Genomic DNA, 20,397 nt, shown 5'->3' on the forward strand with positions numbered 1-20,397 from the left:
TAATCCTAGTAGAAAGTGTGTGTGTGTGTGTGTTTGTGGGCACATGAGAAACACGTGGAGAATGACTTTGTGCAGAAGTTAATAAAAATGGACTGGCCCCAGCCAAGATATTTCTATAATAATGGTTCTCATTTCATAATGTCAGGTCTCATGGGCTGGGCATGCATTTAAAGAGTGTGTGTGGCTGTGCACGCATATATGGGTGGGTGTGTGTGTGTGTGTGAGTGTGCGTATGTGTGTGTCTGTGTTCAAGGTCTCTGTTATTGTTCTTGTACAGTAGATTGCGTAGGAGGAGTTCAATGTCTAGACATACTTGCTGCTGCTGTTTGATTTCAGAATATGGTGTATGGATCAAAAAAAGAACAGCTGTGTGTGTGTGTGTGTGCGTTGGCGTCTGCTCGCTTGTTCGTGCCTGTTTATTGTCTGTACGTTTTCAAGGTTATAAAGTAATTATTGTAGATTATTACAGTGTGTTTAAACCAGTTTAGTGAGGATAAATCTGTATGCTAGCAATAATCACATTTGTGTTTCCTCACTGGGGTATTTAGGTTTTCCGGTTGCTCAGTAATTTCTGTACAGCGGAGTCCTCTGAAGGTTTCTTTTCTCTGTCGGTCAGTCCAAATATACACTGGGCCTCTTTTTAATTTAGTGGCCTTGGTTTGGCATTCATAGGGGGGTGTAATACAGAGACCCAGCCAGCTCAACTAAATACTCCACTCGTGTTTTTCTAGCTTCTCTCAAGGCTTGCTAAGTGAATCCCTTTTTTCCTGGTTTATTGGAAAAGGGCTCAGAGAGCATCTGTTGCCACTCACTCAAACTGTTGAAGGAGTGGAACCATTTCCACAGAGAATAAGATTTTATTTCTCATCAGACAGTTTTAAGAAGTCCTGGTTGCTCTTCACAGTATGTTATTTAATGTTCATTTGTCATTATGCAGGCTAACCATTACAAATTCCTGTGTTGTTGTGCAAGTTAAAGTAACATTTCTCTCTGCTCCTGTCCTGGTAATTTGGAAAGAAGAGGAGTTCTGTCTTCTCCCTCCATAGCCACTGCTTTGGTTTGGGGTGTGGTGTGAAGGCGGGGAGCGCGCTCTGTTTTGACTGCGTTTAAAGGGGAACAGAGGCCACCATTCATTCTGGTCTGGTCTGGCCTTAAAGCATCTCAAGGCTCCTCAGCGAGGCTCTCACTGGCTGACTTAGGCTAGATAGTTAAGTCTCCTCAACTGTTCCGTTTGTTATGATCTGAATGGCAAGCTGATCGGAGACCAGTTGGTCTGAGAATATTTTGCTGCCCCTGGGCACATGTGACGGGAAGCCTAGCAGTCTGCAGTCTGATCAGGATCATTTTTGCGAGTAGCATCAGATTTTTAGCCCCCTTTGTCCCACATTTGAGCTTCCCTTCCTGTCTGGTGAGCATTCAGTGTAAGATGTTTGGAAATTTGGGTGAACGGAGGCTTCAGATGTTCATCAGTTGGAACGCTGTCACAATCTACATCCTCTCTGCTAGCATTAAAACCCCAAATAATCCTCTATGTGAGCGTTAAACCTATGAGCTGCTGTAGCCCTCTCACCCCCCTGCCCTTTCTGCCATCGCTTTGAAATCATGTTTTTTGCATTATAGTGACATTAGCATGCCTTTTTTTTCCAGCTGTAGTCTAAATTACAGGGAATTTTATATACTCATTATTTTGTTCCAACTAGTCTTTCCTATTAAGAGTTTCTTCAGGTAAGGAGAAAGCATTTTTAAAATTCCAGTTGGCGAGCTGTTTCCTGGTGTGGGGGACAAGAGAGGCTGGTTTCTTTCCCTGCTGACCAAAACCCTCACAAAGATGCTCTGTTAGTGGGCCAGAGTGCAGTTGGGACTCACACACACACACACACACACACACACAGAGAGAGTCTGGTTGGGTCTAACATAGCTATGGATGGATGTTGTTTTTGTTTTTGACTTGGACACCATCATGGAAAATATGGAATAAAGGAATGCATTTTTGTGTTCTTGCCGTCCTTGTTATTATAGCTTTTGCCTTAAGCCAGCAGTTATTTTTATTGCTTTGAATTAGACCCCGGTCACCATATTTATTTTATTTAAATTTTTTTTTGAATGTCTGGAATTCCCCATGCAGTGATTCTTTGCCTTGCTGCTCCTCTCAATCATAAGCAAATCAGTTTATTAGGGCATATGCTCGTAGCTGCAGGACAAATGTGTGTTGTCATGCAAACTCACATGCTAGCTAGCCTGAACATCCTGTTGATGATGGCGTGGCCGCTAGCTAGCTTGGTTGCAATGCTAACTAATAAACAGTCCCTTGTAGTCAGAGGTCTGCTTAATGTGGTTGAATAAGAGAATATAATTAAATACAGAATTTAAACATATTGAATCGTCCATCTTAAGATAGGGTTGTCAAAAGTATCGATAATTTGAAACGGATACAATACTCATTTGCAACAGTATCGATACCAGCAGTGCTTTCTCTTAATGAAAAATCAAACATATTATTTCTCCGCCTCCACTAGCCACACACACACACACACACCCTGCACCGCTGCCCACAGCCCCTCCTCTCACTAGTAGCAGTCAGCTGGGTTGTTGCCTCAGTCAGCAAACGATGCTACAGAGTGGTGCCGACGAAGGGGGGTAACACGTCAAACTTGGCGTGTTTTTTGGATTTCATGGTCTAAGACCGGACCATTGCCCCTTTAAATAGCCTTTTGTTCCCCTACATTTCTGGCCTGTATCAGTACCGTCTGCTCTGGCCTCAAACCATTCATTAACCAGACAGAGATCAATCCTGTTCAGATGGACTTTTTCACCACTAATTATTTGTGATAAAAGTGTGGATATCCCTATAGGAGATAAGGTAGAATATTTACCACAGTATAGTTGCAAGCTTAGCAAAGTATCATACACGTCAGTACAGGAGTCTGACAGGAAAAAATGTTTCCAAAGTTGTTACCATGATATTTTCTGTTAACTTCTTTTGTCTAAACCAAGCAGTCACAATTAATCATGTATAATCGTATGTTGTGGTTTAGCATATTTGCAATATTGAAACGTTTCATTTCATTTAGAAAGTCTGCTGTAGTTGAAAATAGTGAAGATGCAAAAACTGCAGTGATAGAATTTTCTTCCTCCAATGATCAAGACTAGAAATTGATGAATAATCATAATCAAAATAATCAGGATTATCATTTTAGCCATAATTGTGCAGCCCTGCTAAAAACTAATTGATGTTGTCATTCCTCTTTGAAACCAAGAGGCACCAAAACCACAGGCTGACTCGAACAAGCTTGCAAGAGTTCAGTACAGTTTGGTTCAGCCCAACGGTAACACTATCTTCCTTTTACTTATGGGAGGAGACCACACAGTTTTAGCTGATTCATCTCAGTCGGGTTAAATTGATTTGGCAGAAGAACAGAAACATGACCTCCCATGTAGGCCGGCAGACCAGACCTTCCTGCTTTCAGACTATGAATTACACCCTGAATCATGTTTTTATCATTTACGTGATTCATTATGAATCTAGTCACACATCCTAGCTTGGTCTGAGCTCAGATGAGAGACGAGTCATAACTAGGTCATTTTTAGCCATGTTTTGGGGAATATTATAGCAAGTATCATCTTTAGCCATGTTTTGGGGAATATTATAGCAAGTACCCTCCAAGTCTCATTTAAGGCGGCTGGCTTGCTAATTGGCCTCTTCCTGTAAACAAACAGCCACCCTCAAATGTGCGCTCTCTCAGATACATATTTGTACACAGACATTTGCACACACTCACTTTAAAGCTTTCAAGATCTTCACGTTGAGTGGCGTTCAGTTTACACCCAGAACCACACACCAATCACATCATGTAATCACAGCCCAGAGTGGGAAATGAACCTCGGCTAACCAAAATAACTGAGTATGTCTGTATGTGTGCATTTGCACGTACTTTGTGTGTGTGTGCGTGTGCCTGCGTGCGCTTAGTGAGATGGAGTGTGTGAAGAGGAATTACATATACAGTTGTGGCATACAGTAGGTTCCCATATGCTAAATGGGGAGCTATTTTTAGGGCGCTGCTGGCAGAGTTGTTGTATGAAGAGGAAGCTAGGAGCTGGATTCTGTTTTTCCAGTCCACCGCTGAACTAGAGCAGCTGGGTTTTGTCTGCAGGCTTCACTGCTCTACGGTAAGAAATCCAAACCAACATGCTGCTTTCCAAAGTTTAGAGTGGTTTTACCCTGTATTCATTTAGCAGTGGCACCCCCACTATAGAAAAAGAAAACATTACAAAAAATAAGAAAATAACCCCCCCAAACATTTTAAGAAAGGAGGGTCAATGTTAGAATGACCCCTTTTTGTCATAATAACATCCAAACATTCAGGGTTTTAGCACTGCATCCTCCACTAGAACCAATACTGGGACCAGAATAGGTGACCGATGTTGAACAACAACCACATTTACTCCAAACCCCCATAGCTTAAAAACAAAAAAATTGTCAGAACCTCTGTGCCGGCTAGTTTAGTCTTATGAAGAAATTAAACAAATGAAATTGAATTGTTAACCATGGATTAGTGTTGGAGAGAACAGAAACAGAACAGAAAGGGCCATAAACGACATAGAACGAGATGTGTGTGTGTGTGTGTGTGTGTGTGTGTACCTATCAGGAGAATAACTTTTCCAGCCAGTGCGAAGCAGGGGCCTGGGGCGATGGAAGAAAGGGGGGGAGGGGGGGGCTATAGGAGCCAGGCTGCCCCAGCCCACCTGCCTCTATCTTGGGGAAGAGCGGCAGGATCGACCCCTCCACCCCTCCAGCCCCGGGGCTCTGTTGTAAAAGCACTCTAGCTGATAGATAACAGTGGAGAACAAAAGAAAAAGGGCGCTAATGGCTTGTTCTCTCCACCTCCTCATGTAAGAGGTGATCTGTCCATCTGGCCAACAGTAGGCCGCGGCTGGTGATGCTGCTGCTGTTCTTTTCAGTGGAGTTTAACTGTTTGGCCAAGAGCAACTGTTGAGTGTTTTTTTTTGTTTTTTTTTTAAAGCCCATTGGGTCAGACCAAATTAGTTCACCAGGCACATAAGCTTTATTTCATTGGTTGAAGGGATTATGTTTTATTCTTTTTAAATTTGAACATAAAAGGAGTTATGTGATAATAGAACAACTTGCTGAAGGCTACTGTCATTTCTCCTGTTTCAAAGATTAAAGTACTTAATATGTGCTGAGGTGAGGTGAGGAGAGGTGCCTGGATTTTAAAAGCTTTCATTCTGTAGATTTATGTGGACAATTACCCCGAAGTAAATTGGCTGATTTTGAATGTCGGCTGGCTAATTTATAATGGACTTACACAAGCACTGATAAGTCATTATAGACGAAGCAAAAAAAAATGAATCACCGTTTAATGTGTTCGAATTACCTGGTTTCCATCAGTGGATCAAACACTTTTTTTTCACAGACTTTGCCAGGACTTACTCATTCGTGACTTTCTTCAGAGCTTCCACATCATCATTAGAACCACTTTTTCTTGTTTGCACAAATGATTCGATGCTCTTGATTCAAAAATACAAATAGTACTTTACGTCTAGATTGATGAACCTTTTGAGTCGGCCCTGGTGATTCAAGCCCCATTTGGCAGCACCGATGAAAAAGCGTCTATTCAAATTGTTCTGTACATCCTTTTGCGAGGAAACGGAAACAATATATAGCAGCTTCACCAGCTAGCATCCACGGACAATAGCTCTTTGGATCGTTTGCTTGTTAAAATGCCAGTCCCTGCATGTGAGCTGTAGAAAATAGTGTAACATATAGACAGAGAAGAGCCCTTTGTCAATATGAAGCTATTGGATGTTGCTTCGCTCACTGAACTGCAGTGTACAGGCTCCTTTTGTGTTCATAGGTGTCTTTTATAGAGCTGAACAATAGGAAAGCTTTTTTTGCATCGATTCAGCGCAATGTGGATGTTGTGATGAAAGGTGTTAAGTGGTCTGTGTGTCGATGGTGGAGTGTGTGTGTGTTAGATGTGATGGAGAGAAAGAGGAAGCATGCTCCTTTCTATTGTTAGTGGAAGTAGGAGTCGCCTCTCCTCTTCTCTAATCGTTTCAAGTTCATAATATCGGCACAGTTTTTCAGCAGGAGAGAAGTCCGCAGTGCCGTACCCAGGAGAGGGTTTGTGTGTGTGTGTGTGTGTGTGTGTGTGTGTGTGCGTTTGCGCTTGTATGTGTGTCAGATTCACCAGGATGGGGAGAATAAACCCATCTCCTCGTTTCTATGGTAACTCACTCCATGTCTGCAGAATGGGTGTGATTCAGGCTTTCAGGGTTCAGGCAGCATGCTCGCACGCACACACGCATACACACACACAGACACACACACAGACAGACAGACACACACACACACACACACACACACAGTCGCAGTACAATTAGCCCCCTGTTAAAGCTCTGCCGGCAGCGGAACTTGTGCTTGGGTGGGAAGGGGGGAAAGAGTGGTAGGGAGGTGTGTGTGTGTGTGTGTGTGTGTGTGTGTGTGTGTGTGTGTGTATTGGGGAGGCTGCTTTGACAGACAGGCCTCCTGTGAGACCATAACACAGCAGCCTTATAACCTTTCCACCAACACCCATTTACTCACACACACACACACACTCACACATACACACATACTGTAAGCACACACACACATACTCTTTTCCTTAACAGGGCCCTTGCCATGTATTGAGGCTGCGGCAATAGGCAAGCATGAGGAAGAGTGTGTATGTATGTGTGTGTGTCAACATTAAGCAAACGCTAGCAAAACAGCGCTACAGTGCGTCTACCAGGCTCCTGTCTCTATCAGCAGAGTATTACATGTCAGCCGTCTCTACTGTCAGCAAACCTTCATTCAACCCACTGTTAGCTTAAGACAATAGATAAAACAAGATGCAGAGCTGGGAAATATTGGTCTCATATAATTTTCACTTCTTAAGAATGGAATACACAATAATAGATCTTTGGCTAAGGTTTGAATCGTGGATGGAAGAGATCAATTTGCCAGAGGAAAGTATAAATATCACAAGCAAGATGAGGCAGATCAAAATGTTTGCTAAAGTATCAACTCTAAACAAACACTAGTTTTTATTGCTCTGCTCACCCTCATATATACACACAAGCACGTGCACAGAATACTGTATCTCTTAACATAACAATATGCACTCAAGACAAAGTACAGGTAAATATTTGTGAGCGGGGAATTGATACTGAGTAAATTCCATTTGTGTTTGACAAGCTCTCCTTTAACAGGAATCTCATTCTATCAGTCTGTCTAACTGTCTCTGTGGAGTGGAAGATGAACCAGTACTGAGGAGCTGCGAATCGTGCTGGAATCAATAATACAGCAATATAGGGGGAGGATGGGGGGATGGGGAGAGGGAAAGACAGGGAAAAGAGGAGAGAGAGGAGGAGGCAGCTCAGCCCTGCGTGCCCGGAGTGTGAAGTGATGGAATCAAAGCAGCATCTCTCTCTCTTTCTCTCAATCTTCCCCTTCCCCCTCCATTTCTCCTTTTCTTTCTCTCTCTTAGTTGATCCTTCTACCCTTCTTCTTGCCCTCCACCTCCCCATTTTCTCTCCCTCTCTCCCCCCGCTCACTACCCCTCTCTCTCTCTCTCTGAATTTTGGCTTTTCTGTTTTGTCACATTTTTAATGACTTGCCATTCAAATTTTTGTGAGTTGTACTTTATTAGACAGTGTATTTTGGAGAGTGACATAGTGACTGAGTCAGGGCCATTTCTATTGTCACAGAGTGTGTATGTGTGTGTGTGTGTGTGTGTGTGTGTGTGTGTGCCTCAGTGTTCATAGTACATCACCATGACATGCTCAGTGTGGTAGCTGCTCCCTCTCTCCTGCAGTGTCCATCATGTTTTATGTATGAGAGCTAAGCCTTCGCAAGCTAATCTGAGTGACATATTGGTCTACTGTACTTTAGCTTTGTTATTAGCATGCAGCTAATCCTCAAAGCGCACCACACACCCTTCATATTTGCAGTCTGTTATGCAGCTGACTAGCAACATTTAAAGCACTGTATTAGGACTATATGTTCATCAGCATGGTGCAGTATAAATTGGCTGAATGTACATGTTTGCTGCCCTTGCTTTGCATGGTCTCATTAATAACCTCCTTTGTTTAAGCTCTCTCCTTGTGTCTTCAGCTATTTAAGCAGCCAGAATGCCCTCTAGTTTATAACTGGTGATTTCATTTTTTTCTTCAGAAACATTGTGCTGAACACCCCTCTGTGCTCAGTGGGTGGGAAAGATAAAGCCGTGACAACGCTATATTCTGCAAATCCAAAGAACGATGAGGCTAGAACGTGCTTATCCAGCATCTATTCTGCATTCATCTTGCAGTAGCAGCTACGGTCTGTTTTCTTTTAACTGCTGTAAAGTCAAATCAAACAAAACACTTAAACGGTTTGTCACATAGCGCTTGTGCAACCAAGGACATGAATACAGATTAAAAACAAGAGAGAACAAATACATCAGAATGAGTAGAAAAAAGAAGTCTGAGAAGAGGACTTGACTGAAGTTCTAGGCACTCTTGAAGTGAAGATGAGGGTTAAGGATTGTCCAATAATTTAAAAAGCCTTTATTAGCATGGCTACAGGAAAATTAAATAAGCCAACATTTTGGGCATATTGAACGCTCCTTAGCCCTCCTCTTCTTCACCTCAATAGTGCCTAGATAGTCAGTGTTTTTCCTTTTTTTTTCAAATATATCAATCTCATGATGAGGCCAGAGCTTCTCAGAGAGCGCCAAGCTAACACCGTTCACCGGAAAAAAAGAGCAAATGACAGACTAGCAAGAGGAACTCAAAGGCTCCTAAAGCAGGGAAAGGAAGGAAGGAGAAGTAACACTGAATGCGCATAGTGTGACACTAAACCCATGACTGAACCGCCTGAGTGCCAGCTCATTCCATGCAAACTCTCACCACAAAAGAGCAAAAATCAATTTTCCAAACGATTCGTTTTGGAGATGGAAAAACAGTGCCGGAGTATTGGTCTGTTCATGTAAATGGTGAGATTTGCCCTGAGGCTACACCTGTATAGTTTTTTTTCTGCGGTGGTGTACACTGAAATGTCAATAGTTGAGTCCATAACAGTGTCAGTCTGTACTGATAAATTGAGCGGCCATTATGTTTGAGTGGTATGAGAAGGGGCTGACATACAGACGGGCTGAAATAAAGCACAGCCTGAAACGTGCTGAGTGCACAGCAAACACATGCTGCCAGTGAAGGGGACAGGTGTGTGTGTGTGTGTGTGTGTGTGTGTGTGTGTTGATGGGGAGCCATGGTTAGAAGTGGGACAGGTGTTTGTTGGGGGAGGGGAGAAACTGTGTGTGTGTGTTTTTAACAACCCAGAGACCCAGTTGAGTTCTCTCCTGAGTTCCGACTCGGCGTTCTCAATAAAGCTAAAAGCACAAAGTTCGCAGTTTGCTCAAGACTGCTAAATGCTTGAATTTGGTCCTATTCTGCCACAGCCTTTCTTGTCTTTTCATTGTATCTTATGTACAAAACTTGCATTGAGTCTGTGCATAATACTTTACAACAGCACAAAAAAAGGTGTAATGTTAAGAGCTAATTCCCAAGTAAAGTCCCAATCAGTAGTATTGTAATAAACAACCAAGGAAATCAGTTCCAATATGCACATACCTCCTCCTGTCTGAATATTGATTCATGGGAAAACAAAGAAGAAGTCGCAAAACTTTAGATAATAGGGTAACTCTCCATTGAATTTTCTCTCATGGAGCAGATTTGGGTTTCTTAGCCCTATAACTCTGTTGAGAAATGTAAAAAAAAAAAAGCTGTGTTGATTGTCTGGGTCTGCCCAGAGCTGCTGACATCAATTGTACATGGTGAATTGGCTGACAGGCTCTCCAAAAGGCTCACTGAGAGACACCAAAGGGGCTGTCGAGGTCAGACTGATGACTCTATCTGATGAATGCTGGGCCAGTCTGTCTTTAGGCTTAAAGCATCATGGTTGTCCAGTCATCTCTGACTACAACAGCATGATATTAGTCATCATCGTCGTCAACGTCATCATCCATCATCATTATTATCATCAGTATCATTGTTACCGTCACCAGTTTTGTTGTTATCCGTCCTGCTTTTAGCATTCATGTAGAATTGTTTCATTGCTATACTGGTAGGACAGGCAGTGTGTGTTAGGTTGAGTCTATTTACAGGACCTATCTAATCCGTTCTAAATCTAAATTCTCATTTGCGGTCAATCTGAAAAGGAAATGGTGTCATTCAGTTTCTAAAATGTTGACAGGTTTGGAAATGGCAGGTTTTTCCAGCCTGCAGATAGAAACATAACGCACCATAACATAACCCTTCCCCCTGCATCCGTCCTACACCAGACAGACAGACAGGGCAATTGGGGTCAGGGCTCTTATCTCCACAGACAGGAAACCATGGCAACCATGCTGGTAACCATGAATGACCTTCACTTCGATCTGCACTTTGACCTTCACCTCAGGTCTTAGGAGCTGTGTGTGTGTGTGTGTGTGTGTGTACGAGGTGGTTAAAGCCTAGTTCTGTTCCTCATGCTTTTTGTTCCCCTCCTGTTTACTGTCATTTGGGCAACACCGTTAAAGCAGCACTAGGCCAGATTTTTACCACCCAAAAAGTGGGACTACAACAGAGAACAGAGTCCCAAACCTCAGTGTCAGGTATGGACACTTCTTGGTCCACAGGAAATAATCAACTCTCAAGAGCGAAATACAAAAACCAAAATGCTGTTTCTAAACAGCAGTGAGTGAGCTTTCCATTCAGATAAAGCTGGACCTGCCAACGTACAATATATGTGCTTCTCTCTTTTCTTTGGTACCTTTTTGTATAAAGTGATCACAGACTGGCCAGGTTGGTAAACATGAACCTGCTTTGTGCTGCTCACTGACGTCAAACAGTTTCCTCTCGCTGCCATTTGGAGCCACCAACGTCCGAAGTTGCCTAGTGCAGCTTTAAATCTTCTTCTGCACACAGTTTTAAATCTCCTGCCTGCCTGCTCGTTTATCTATCTGTCAGACTGTCCTACTATCTGGTTGGGGCCAGATGTGAGTGAAAACCAGTGGTTTTCTCTCTCTGTGTGTCAGAGCAAACAGCTAACAAAGGTTAGACTAGCAGTGACAGTAGAGTAGCCTCTGCTGTGAACTCATGATAAGGAGGATGCGGTTGAAGTGGTGTAACTGTACTGACCAAATTTCCCCTCACAGCGAAGTCAAACTTGCCCGAATTAGAAACCCAGTTGAACACACCGCTGCATACAAATTTGAGAATACTCGCTTTGTGTATACTCGCTGCAGCTTCTTATTGTTTGTTTATTTAAAGAGGTAACAGTAACCTAGGGAAACTGGAAATAGCAGTGATGCAAACTGAAAGAGCGACAAAGGAGGCTGAGGGAAGATGAGGATTTAGAAGCTGTTTGATTGGCCATAAAGGTCAGGATATCCTTTAAACAAGCTCATTTTCAAGCCTAGCCTCGAAATGATTCATTTTGAAACCACGACCACGAAATGTTTCCCCTAAGACGAGGAAAAGGTGACACACAGGTTCGTCTAACAACAACCATACTGCGCAGGCACACAGGTATAAGGGAGATAAGGGAGACGACATACTAGGTTGATTAGTTTGAGAATGCTTGACAGCAGCACAGAATGAGAATCTCTTTTCTATTTTTAATCAGTCAAAACCGCCAAACGACAGTATGTTGGATTTCCTTCCCCCCAATGATGAGGTAATGCAATATGTATAGGACAGATGGTTACGCTGGGAAGGGCTTCTCCAAAACCCCTTTCTTATATAAGCCTCTTTCTTATGACATCAGCAAGAAACTGCACAGAAGAGTCGAACAGTTGGGTCAGTTGAGTTCAGCCTGCACTCTGCCAGGTAGATATGAAATATTCAACACAACAGACCCTCATGTCCAATCTGCTTAAAGAAAGCAGCCTTCCATTTCAGCGCAACTGTGGTGTTGACTCGCATTATTCTGTCCTAGAGGCTAGGACTATAAAAATATTTTGGCAGGTATTTGTTGAGTCGTAGGCTCCATTTACGATTTATACGCATCACCAGTTGGCCAAAATGGCAAACACTGGCCCATAGTAGGTGAGTACACATTGGCTCATTTTGGCAAGCACCAAGACTTGGCGATATGTATATGAAAACATGGCTATAATTAATTTGATTTAGCTAACTTGTTTGTGCACTTTGGCAGCACCCGTCATTTTATTTCATCGTTATCTTGATTTAAACCAAAACATCAAAACTAGTTTGTTGGAAAGTCAGTCCCGCTGTGTCTGTGTGTGTACGCATGTGTTTAAGTGCATGTGTGCACGTGCCTACATGAGTGTAAACTGCAACTCATGGTCTCATCTTGGTTTTCATGATTGACATGTGAACGGAAAGCCTTGTGGCAAAAGCCACACAAGCAATTTAACCCACATAAATACCACTGTCACTTGCATCACCAGACCACACATATACATACACCCACACACACACACACACACACACACACACACACACACACACACTGGATGACATCACCTGTCACATGAGACCGTTGCCCTCTCCATTGTAGGAGATTCATGCTGTTAATTAATTGCTGCCCCTTGGCCATTTTGTCTATACTCTACCTTTTGAAGCTTAAAATTTCACACCTTGCCCACACTGTAACTTTATGTATGAAACTTACACCTCAGACCTGCCGCCCACTAATACTGTCTTTGATTGAAGGTCATATTACAGCCTAATACCAACGGCCTTTCACTCCCACACTATTACAGCCTTAAGGATCATCATAATAGTCTTGTATATCTGTTTCTTACTGTAACGCCTAAAGCTATCTCTATTGGGGGTGTACAGCACATTGAAAATATATCCCCCCTTGGCAAAATGGGAATTATGAAAGGCTGAAACCTTTTGATGATGATTTATTATTGGCAGCATTTTGGAGGTACACTAGTGGAATTTCACATGTATGATTACTTCAATAATTATACCTAAATCCTGTATTGTGGAACAAGGGCATACTTCAAGTCTTTATTGCACAGTTTGTCCATTAATAACAATTAAAATCAATCAACTCATTTGGACGTACTGATTAGCGCTGCACAATTAATCATGTAGAATTTTATATTGCAATTTTTGTTCTACAATTGTCAAATATTGCCATATCCTTGTTGAAATGAAGACGTTGACATAAAAAAGTGCAATAAAATAGTGTTTTGTTAGTCCATTGACGGGCATTTTGATAATGTATTGATTGTATTCAACTGAAAGTTTTCTTTTGTTGTTTGTGTAACAGGAGACTCTGCAGCAGCTGGTGATGATGCCTCTACCAAATGTGTTGGTGCTGGGCAGGAACCCTCTCTCTGGTACGTGTCTGTTTATTATACGATACCACACAACATTATACAGAAAAATCTTTTGATCAGTGCCGTGCAGATTTTAACTCCGAGTTATTCTGAACATCAAGCATGAAATCAGCTGAAGCAAAACAAGAAAACGCTCATCCCATCTGCAAGACGGTCTTCTGCTTCACATACAGCTCGCCTCCCATGGGGGGGAACGTGTGGTTTTGCGAAGCCTTTGTCGCTTCATTAGAATGCAACAATAGACCTGTTGTAATTCTCCATCGCTTTTATGTGTGAAATGAGTTTTTCTCTGGCTGTAGATTTCATTTTCCAGCCGCATCCATTCTGTCTTTGTTCCCCCCAGGCTATATGATCAGCAGTTTATGTGACTGTCATGCATAACCTGTTCCACCAAAAAGTAGACATTATTGCAGGATTTAAGGGAATTTTACAGACTAAAGCAACAAAGATGCTGATTTTATTAAGATGATTGGGGGGGAAAACACTACTCATCATTGCTCTGCATCTTCTTTTCTGTTTTTGATAGAAATGTTGTGCTGATTTATCACTGCCATATGTTTCCAGTGTATCTTCAACACAAAAAATTCCACGCTCCACACCACTAAGATGTCAAAAGAAAGAACAAAGACTCCATTACTTTTTGATGAAGTGTCTGTCAAACTGACTGCATGTGTTTTGCGTATGCATTCAGACATGATAGACTTGCCTACAGGCAAATCGCTTCACTTAAGTGTTAAATTCATTTAACCATTTTGCAGCTAAGCCTTGACCCAGTGAGTCCAGTCATGTTATTTGATATGTCTGTGCGTGGCCTTAAAGCACCAGCAGTGCAGCGTTAAGTGTTTGAATTTTATGAAAACATCATGGAGCGTTGCCCTGACCAGCTTGACCTGTGTAGCCCAGACATGCGATCTGATATTGCAGTGTGACCTTGGTAAAGCCACAGTCGGCTACTGGGGTGAGAATATAACTAGCAGCCCACCATTCAAAGCCACAATATACTTCCTGTGAAAACTAATTTCTGCAGGTTCAAATGGACAAAAGGACACCTTTGCAAAAAAAAAAAAAAGGTGCTGCTTTAGATAATGTAGTTTGCAGAATCTAGTTGAAACTAGTTGAATCTTTGCATGCCAGCTCCCACTGCATGACCGTCTGCAATTAGTCTAAAATAATGGAATGGAAAAGCGTCTCTATTTCCTTTTCTGATTCATTGCCTTTGTTTACATCTCTGTGGTCAATGATTTCAAAATGAATCGTTTTGAGGCTCGGCTTGCTGAGTTTGTTAGAGGATACCTGCACCTTTTATGACGATAAAACGACTACTAAATCCTCAGCTTCCCGGCTTTATCGCTCTTTCACCATAGCCATGGTTGATGTTGAGTTTTCATCACTGCTATTCCCAGTTTCATAGGTTACAGTCACCTCTTTAATCTTCATACGCCCCCGCTGGCATGGAGTGTAAATAAACGAACAATAAGTAGCTGCAGCCAGTATACACAAATTTGTATGCGGCACCATGTCCAACTGTGTTTCTATTTCGGGCAAGTTTGACTTCATTGTTGGTATTCTGCTGCCTTCACACAGTAGGGATAAAAATCCAGCCACTGCCCTGCCAAAGGAGCGGAAAATAAGAGATCAGAGCCATAAAGTAAAACGTATGATTTCAAGTTTGTAGTTTATTAAAATATAAATATTAATCTAAACATATATTTACCGCCACCGTAACTCCTATAACCTGCTTTCTTTTTGCATTTCATCAATTCCTTTCCACGTTGCTCCCTCTAATACACAATCTACTCATCTTACATTCAGCGAAGAGGCATTCCTTCAGTCGCAGAACTCAGAAAGTAGACCGAATGAATGCAAAAAGTGAATCGCTGACACCGCTATCTGTAACAGAGGGTGTCACATTTGTATTTTCTAAAAATCTGCCTGCCCGTCTGTTGTTTGAATGTGTTGTCACAGCTAATTTCACAGCAGTGTAGGCTGTTCTTGTGAAGATCTAGCTGCAGCATCTTGAACAACTCCTTTTTAGATGTACGGCCTTGGTTTATACATTACTCATTGTGTAAACTTAACCCAAGACAGACGGAGAGTGGAAGGCTCTTGCAGACCGGAGCAGGCAGTAAGCATTAGACTGCATTCCTCGGGGTTCCTTTTGCCCTTTAGCCCCTAGCTAGTCCGATAATCAGTCAGTCAGCCAGTCAATCAGGCAGCCAGTCAGTCAGGCCAGCGGTGGCTAGGGAGTCTGGTTATCTGGCTCTGTGGCTGCCAGCTGAAAGTCATCGGCCATGTGGCTTTTATTATGCTCTCATTAGGGGGCAGGGGCCGACTGTGTGTGTGTGTGTGTGTGTGTGTGTGTGTTTTGTAGGTGGATGGGGGAGGGGTGTGTTAACAACAGTGCACTGTGGGAACACACTGTAGCACCCCCAGGCTGTGATTTACCCTAGTCTGCCTTATATACATGCGCGCACACACACATACTCACATACACACACAGTGAGATGCACATACAGAGATACACTCACTTGTCCTGTATTGTATGTTTGCATGCACATGTACAAACACACACACACACACACAAAACCCCCATTGTTTAGTCTGTCTTTAAGCCTGTGAATTTTCAGCAGTGATCTGGTCTGATCTTGTGAAATCGCTGTGTCTTCCCAGTCTGATTGCTGTTCAGACTATCAGTCTTATCTTCGTCTCTCTGCCAATACCGATTCCTGATGAACCGGCTGGTCTGTAGCTGCTCCATAGCCACTTGATAGTCACTTGGTAGTCATTGCTGTTAGAATTATTGCATAGAATAAGTCTGCAAGACAGGGAATTCCCGCAAAAATGTCATATCCTCTCCCTCCACCAGTCCCGTGGGGGGAAAACAATGCACACTTGAGATCGCTGGCCATATAAAAAGCCCAGATGCAGCCCAAATTTATTAATCTTTTATACTGGATACAACCAAACATTAGACTTGTGTTTTAGAGAAAAGCTCCTCTCAATGAACAATAGCAACAACAGGAGAGACAACTGCTCTCTATTGACAGCTGACAGAAAGGACAAACTGAGGGGATTGACAGCTACGTACGTGTGTGTGTGTGTGTGTGTGTGTGTGTGTGTGTGTGTGTGTGTGTGTGTGTGAGGGAGCAGTTGTGTGAAAAAATCAGACCTGCTACTTTTGCTGGAGAAGTTAATCTTGCAATATTACATATTCTGCGTTTAGGCGACTATTTTTTGTGTGTGTACACATTAGCTGTTTTTACAATCTTGTGGTGTCCAATGTCTCCACAAGGACGAATAGAAATAAAGTGTAAGTTTGTGTTGTGTATGACTGAGAAGACGCTAAGTGCTGGGGTGGCTGTGAAATATGTATGGCTGGAACAATGAGGAGTAATTGGAGAAGGAGATGCTGATATTTCTTTTTTTTCTTTTTTTTTTTTTTGTTCCAAATTTAACTCGGCCTGGGTTGAGCGCGCAACACTGACCTAAGGTCCAGGTCATAACCCATCAGCCTGTCTTTGATGTCATGTGTCGCTGTATCTTGTCTTATAAAGTAAAAAAAACCCTAAAATAATCTGAAAATAGGGCCTGTTCAACTCATTCTGTCCCCTGCTCCAGTGAGATATGTTGAATTCATTGTGGCACGCTGTCAAAGCAATATTGGATTGCTTGTACCAATTCTATCACTGAAATACTAGTCATCCGGTCCAGAATGACTCTATTAGGTCATACTCATCATGGCAGAGGAGAGGCATGGACCAACAGATTACACACACACACACACACACACACACACACACACACATACACACAGTCTGTTTTTTCTTTTTCACTTATATCCACACACAGATTCACAATGGCGTTGCAGGAAGAAGGGTTAGTCACTGTCCTTCTGACCTCTTGTTTCCTGCCAAGAGGATAAAGGAGGGAGGGAGGGAAGGAGGGAGGAGGGAGGAGGTGAAGAGAGGGAACAAACACTGGGGAATCACAGATAATTCCCAACATAGCAGACATCAGAGGGAAGGAAGGAAGGAAGGAGGAAAGAAAGGATGGGTGGATGGTGTGTTGCAGAGAATAGACGGATGGATGAAGGGAGTGTGCGTGTGTGTGTGTGTGTGTGTAAGAGAGGAGTGTAGAGGAAGGGAGGGAGGGAGAATAAGAAGAGGCGAGTGTGCTAGCAGAGAGAGATGGACAGCGCTGTGATAACAAAGCCTCCTTGCTGCTGCTGCTGCTGCTGGAGGGAGATTTCTGTCGTCTATTTTCAACCTTGCCTCTCTGCCTCCCTCTTCCTCTCTTTCTCTCTCCTGGTCGCATCCCTCCCTTCTGTTTGTGTTTCTTTTGCTCTGTGGCGCTTTCCTTCTTTTGTCTCCTGCCTTTCATCTCTCCTCTCTTGTTGTCTCTCCCATGTTCTCTCTCTCTCTCTCTCTCTCTCTCTCTCTCTCTCTCTCTCTCTCTCTCTCTCTCTCTCTCTCTCTCTCTCTCTCTGACTGTATAAATTATTTATCCTAAGAATTCCTTATCTCTCCTACGTTGCTCCAGTAGATTTGCTGCGCTAAATCCCTCGCCTGACTAGAATGGGTTCCTCTGGTTCCATTAGAGCACTGCTAAGCCCCACAGCCACTAGAATTACGTTTTATCAGCCCTCAACCTTCTACACCCAAATTCAGATATTCTTCTATATACTTAATATTTTCTTTTTCTATCCTGAGCGTGGGTGCGGTTGATGAATTTTCTTCAAGATATTGTTTTTTTTTCTTTACCTTTATCCGGTTATGTCTATCAAAGGTTGACTAAGCACACTTGTAGAGCACTAATGTCCACCCTTTTGAAAACAGTGACACATCCTGATTGACATGAAAATGTATTGCTATTAAATGATAGTACATAACTTATGTCCTTGGTTGACAAATGTATACGATTAATCCTCTGTATTTTATGAATAATGCACTTCAGGTGATAAGCTTTTTCCATAATGGATATATAACCTGCTAGAAATTAACACTTCATTTACTCTTTTTCAACAGTGTCCTGCTTCACACCCATACAGCCATATACATTCACATCTGGCAGCTGCTCAGTATAACCAGTCCTCTACAGGTTCAGTAGGCATTAACAACTTGCAATTACTCAGTGTTTTTGGTACAGTGTTGGTCCAGACTTATGCAGCCTATAATCAATGTTTCCTTTACGTTCATTTAGCTGCGGTGCCATCCCCCACAGCTGGAAAATGAACCTCAGAGCTAGAAAAATCAAAATACAATGAAAATTCACCATCTTGCCTATATAATACAGCACAATTATCCATGTCTCATATAAATATCCAAATAAGAGCCATTTTTAAACTGTAACAACTGGAACTGATCCAGGAGTTGGCCAGGAGCCACTGAGCCAGTATTATCTGTCATATGAGTATAATATTGGTTCCCCAGTTAAAAGATGATTATTTAACCTGCCACAACTTGACCGCAGGGAGCAGAACTCTGTTGCTCAATAACATATCAACTTATATGTCTCTATTGATCCAAGGAGAATGAGAGGGATTGATTTGATTCTTTGGAGAATTCTATAATATTGATGGCTGCTACCAGTCAATTGGACAACCTCGGTCTGTTTTGTCATATTGAGCCTTCCCAAAGGAACAGCTGAGTCTTTGTGCTCAGTTAGTGCACTACACAGACTGTGGCACTGCTTTCTTCAGCAGAGTAGATTTTTTTTTTTTGGAAGCTTATTCTGTCCCATTCAATATTTTTGTAAGTCTATCCGATTATCAAGTCCAGCTATAGGAGAGAAAGTTTATGAGTGTTTTACTTTTTCCAAGAAATCTCTACACAGCTTCTTCTTAGCATTTTATAAGTAATGCTAGTGTAAGTCAATGGGGATGGAGCTTATTTAGGCTGACCTTACACATTACCTGTTCAAATAATTGAAAATTGACATTGCCATTCATCTGAAGGCTTCACTTATCCCACTGCTACTGTTAAATGTTGAGAAGCGGTTGTATTTGTCAGGTTTCACATTTTACCAGAAACAAAAACATTGATGTGAAATCTTTTTGATTGTCTCAGGAAGGCTTTAGTCGGGGTCGGCTTCTAAAAATTGTCAACTTTCTGTTTAAATATGCCTGTGATTCAGATTAGTATCAATCCCTTAGGTTGGATTCACTATTTTTATTTTTTTTATATCAGTTAAACTATTGGGTTTCTGGCCCAGCTGAGTTTTAATGTTCTTTATTGTGTTCTGACTAAACCTGTGAGAAAACACATAGCATTTTCACCCAAGGCATCTAAATTTGTATTGGATGGGTGAATATGGGCTACTTGGGGTTTAAGTCTTGTCGTAATCTTGTTTTGAATGTCCACTCTTCTTCAGAAGTGTCTGTGTGTATCTGCAGCATGGTGCAAGTAGTGGCTTAGCTCTTCACTGAAGTACAGTGTGAGGCCAGTGGGGTCATGGCAGGGACACCCTGCCTCACTGATACTGTACTCTATTACCCTCACTGACTGCCTGCTTGCTGTCTCAAGAACTCAAAACAAAGGAGTGTTTGTGTAACACTAACCCTGCTGTTCAGTCAGGGTACATCCTAAAAATTGGCTTCTACATTTTTCCCCAAAGATGGAAGTTTTAATGATGTAGAAGTAGCAGACTGCACATAGTATACTGACGATCCAACATTTTTGTTACACTGGCTCTTTGTATGAAATAGATTAAATGATAGGAAATGGATCCTTTTAATTCAGCTATTGAATCCACTTCAATTATTAAGCTTTTAAGACTTCAGACAGTTGAGCGATGGACTGTGTCAAACAGGGTGTAACTTAATATTAGGAGGGTTGTCTGTATGTTTTATACATCAGTTCATATCTCAGTGGCAATATTCAAAAGTGATAGGATTTTTTTTTCTATTTCTGGCTGTTTTTCTCTACATAACCATGATGTGGATAAAGCCTTAGCTGTTCCTGCTGTGAAGATTGGCCCATTAGACTGTGAGGCCAAACAGACCACCCTGCACAGAAAACAT

The 20,397-nt window shown here is 42.2% G+C and overlaps 1 protein-coding gene across 1 annotated transcript in view; it reads left to right on the forward strand.

Annotated features, from left to right (window-relative positions):
* Window positions 1-20,397, forward strand: part of ccdc88ab (coiled-coil and HOOK domain protein 88ab) — a 78,229-nt gene that overhangs the window by 19,127 nt on the left and 38,705 nt on the right. Inside the window, exon 4 of the mRNA XM_071900072.2 lies at window positions 13,310-13,379. Coding sequence (XP_071756173.2) covers window positions 13,310-13,379 — 70 coding nt within the window. The remainder of the gene's footprint in view (window positions 1-13,309; window positions 13,380-20,397) is intronic.

The sequence above is a fragment of the Centroberyx gerrardi genome, chromosome 15, assembly GCF_048128805.1.
Source record: "Centroberyx gerrardi isolate f3 chromosome 15, fCenGer3.hap1.cur.20231027, whole genome shotgun sequence".
NCBI classification, from domain to species: Eukaryota; Metazoa; Chordata; class Actinopteri; order Beryciformes; family Berycidae; genus Centroberyx; species Centroberyx gerrardi.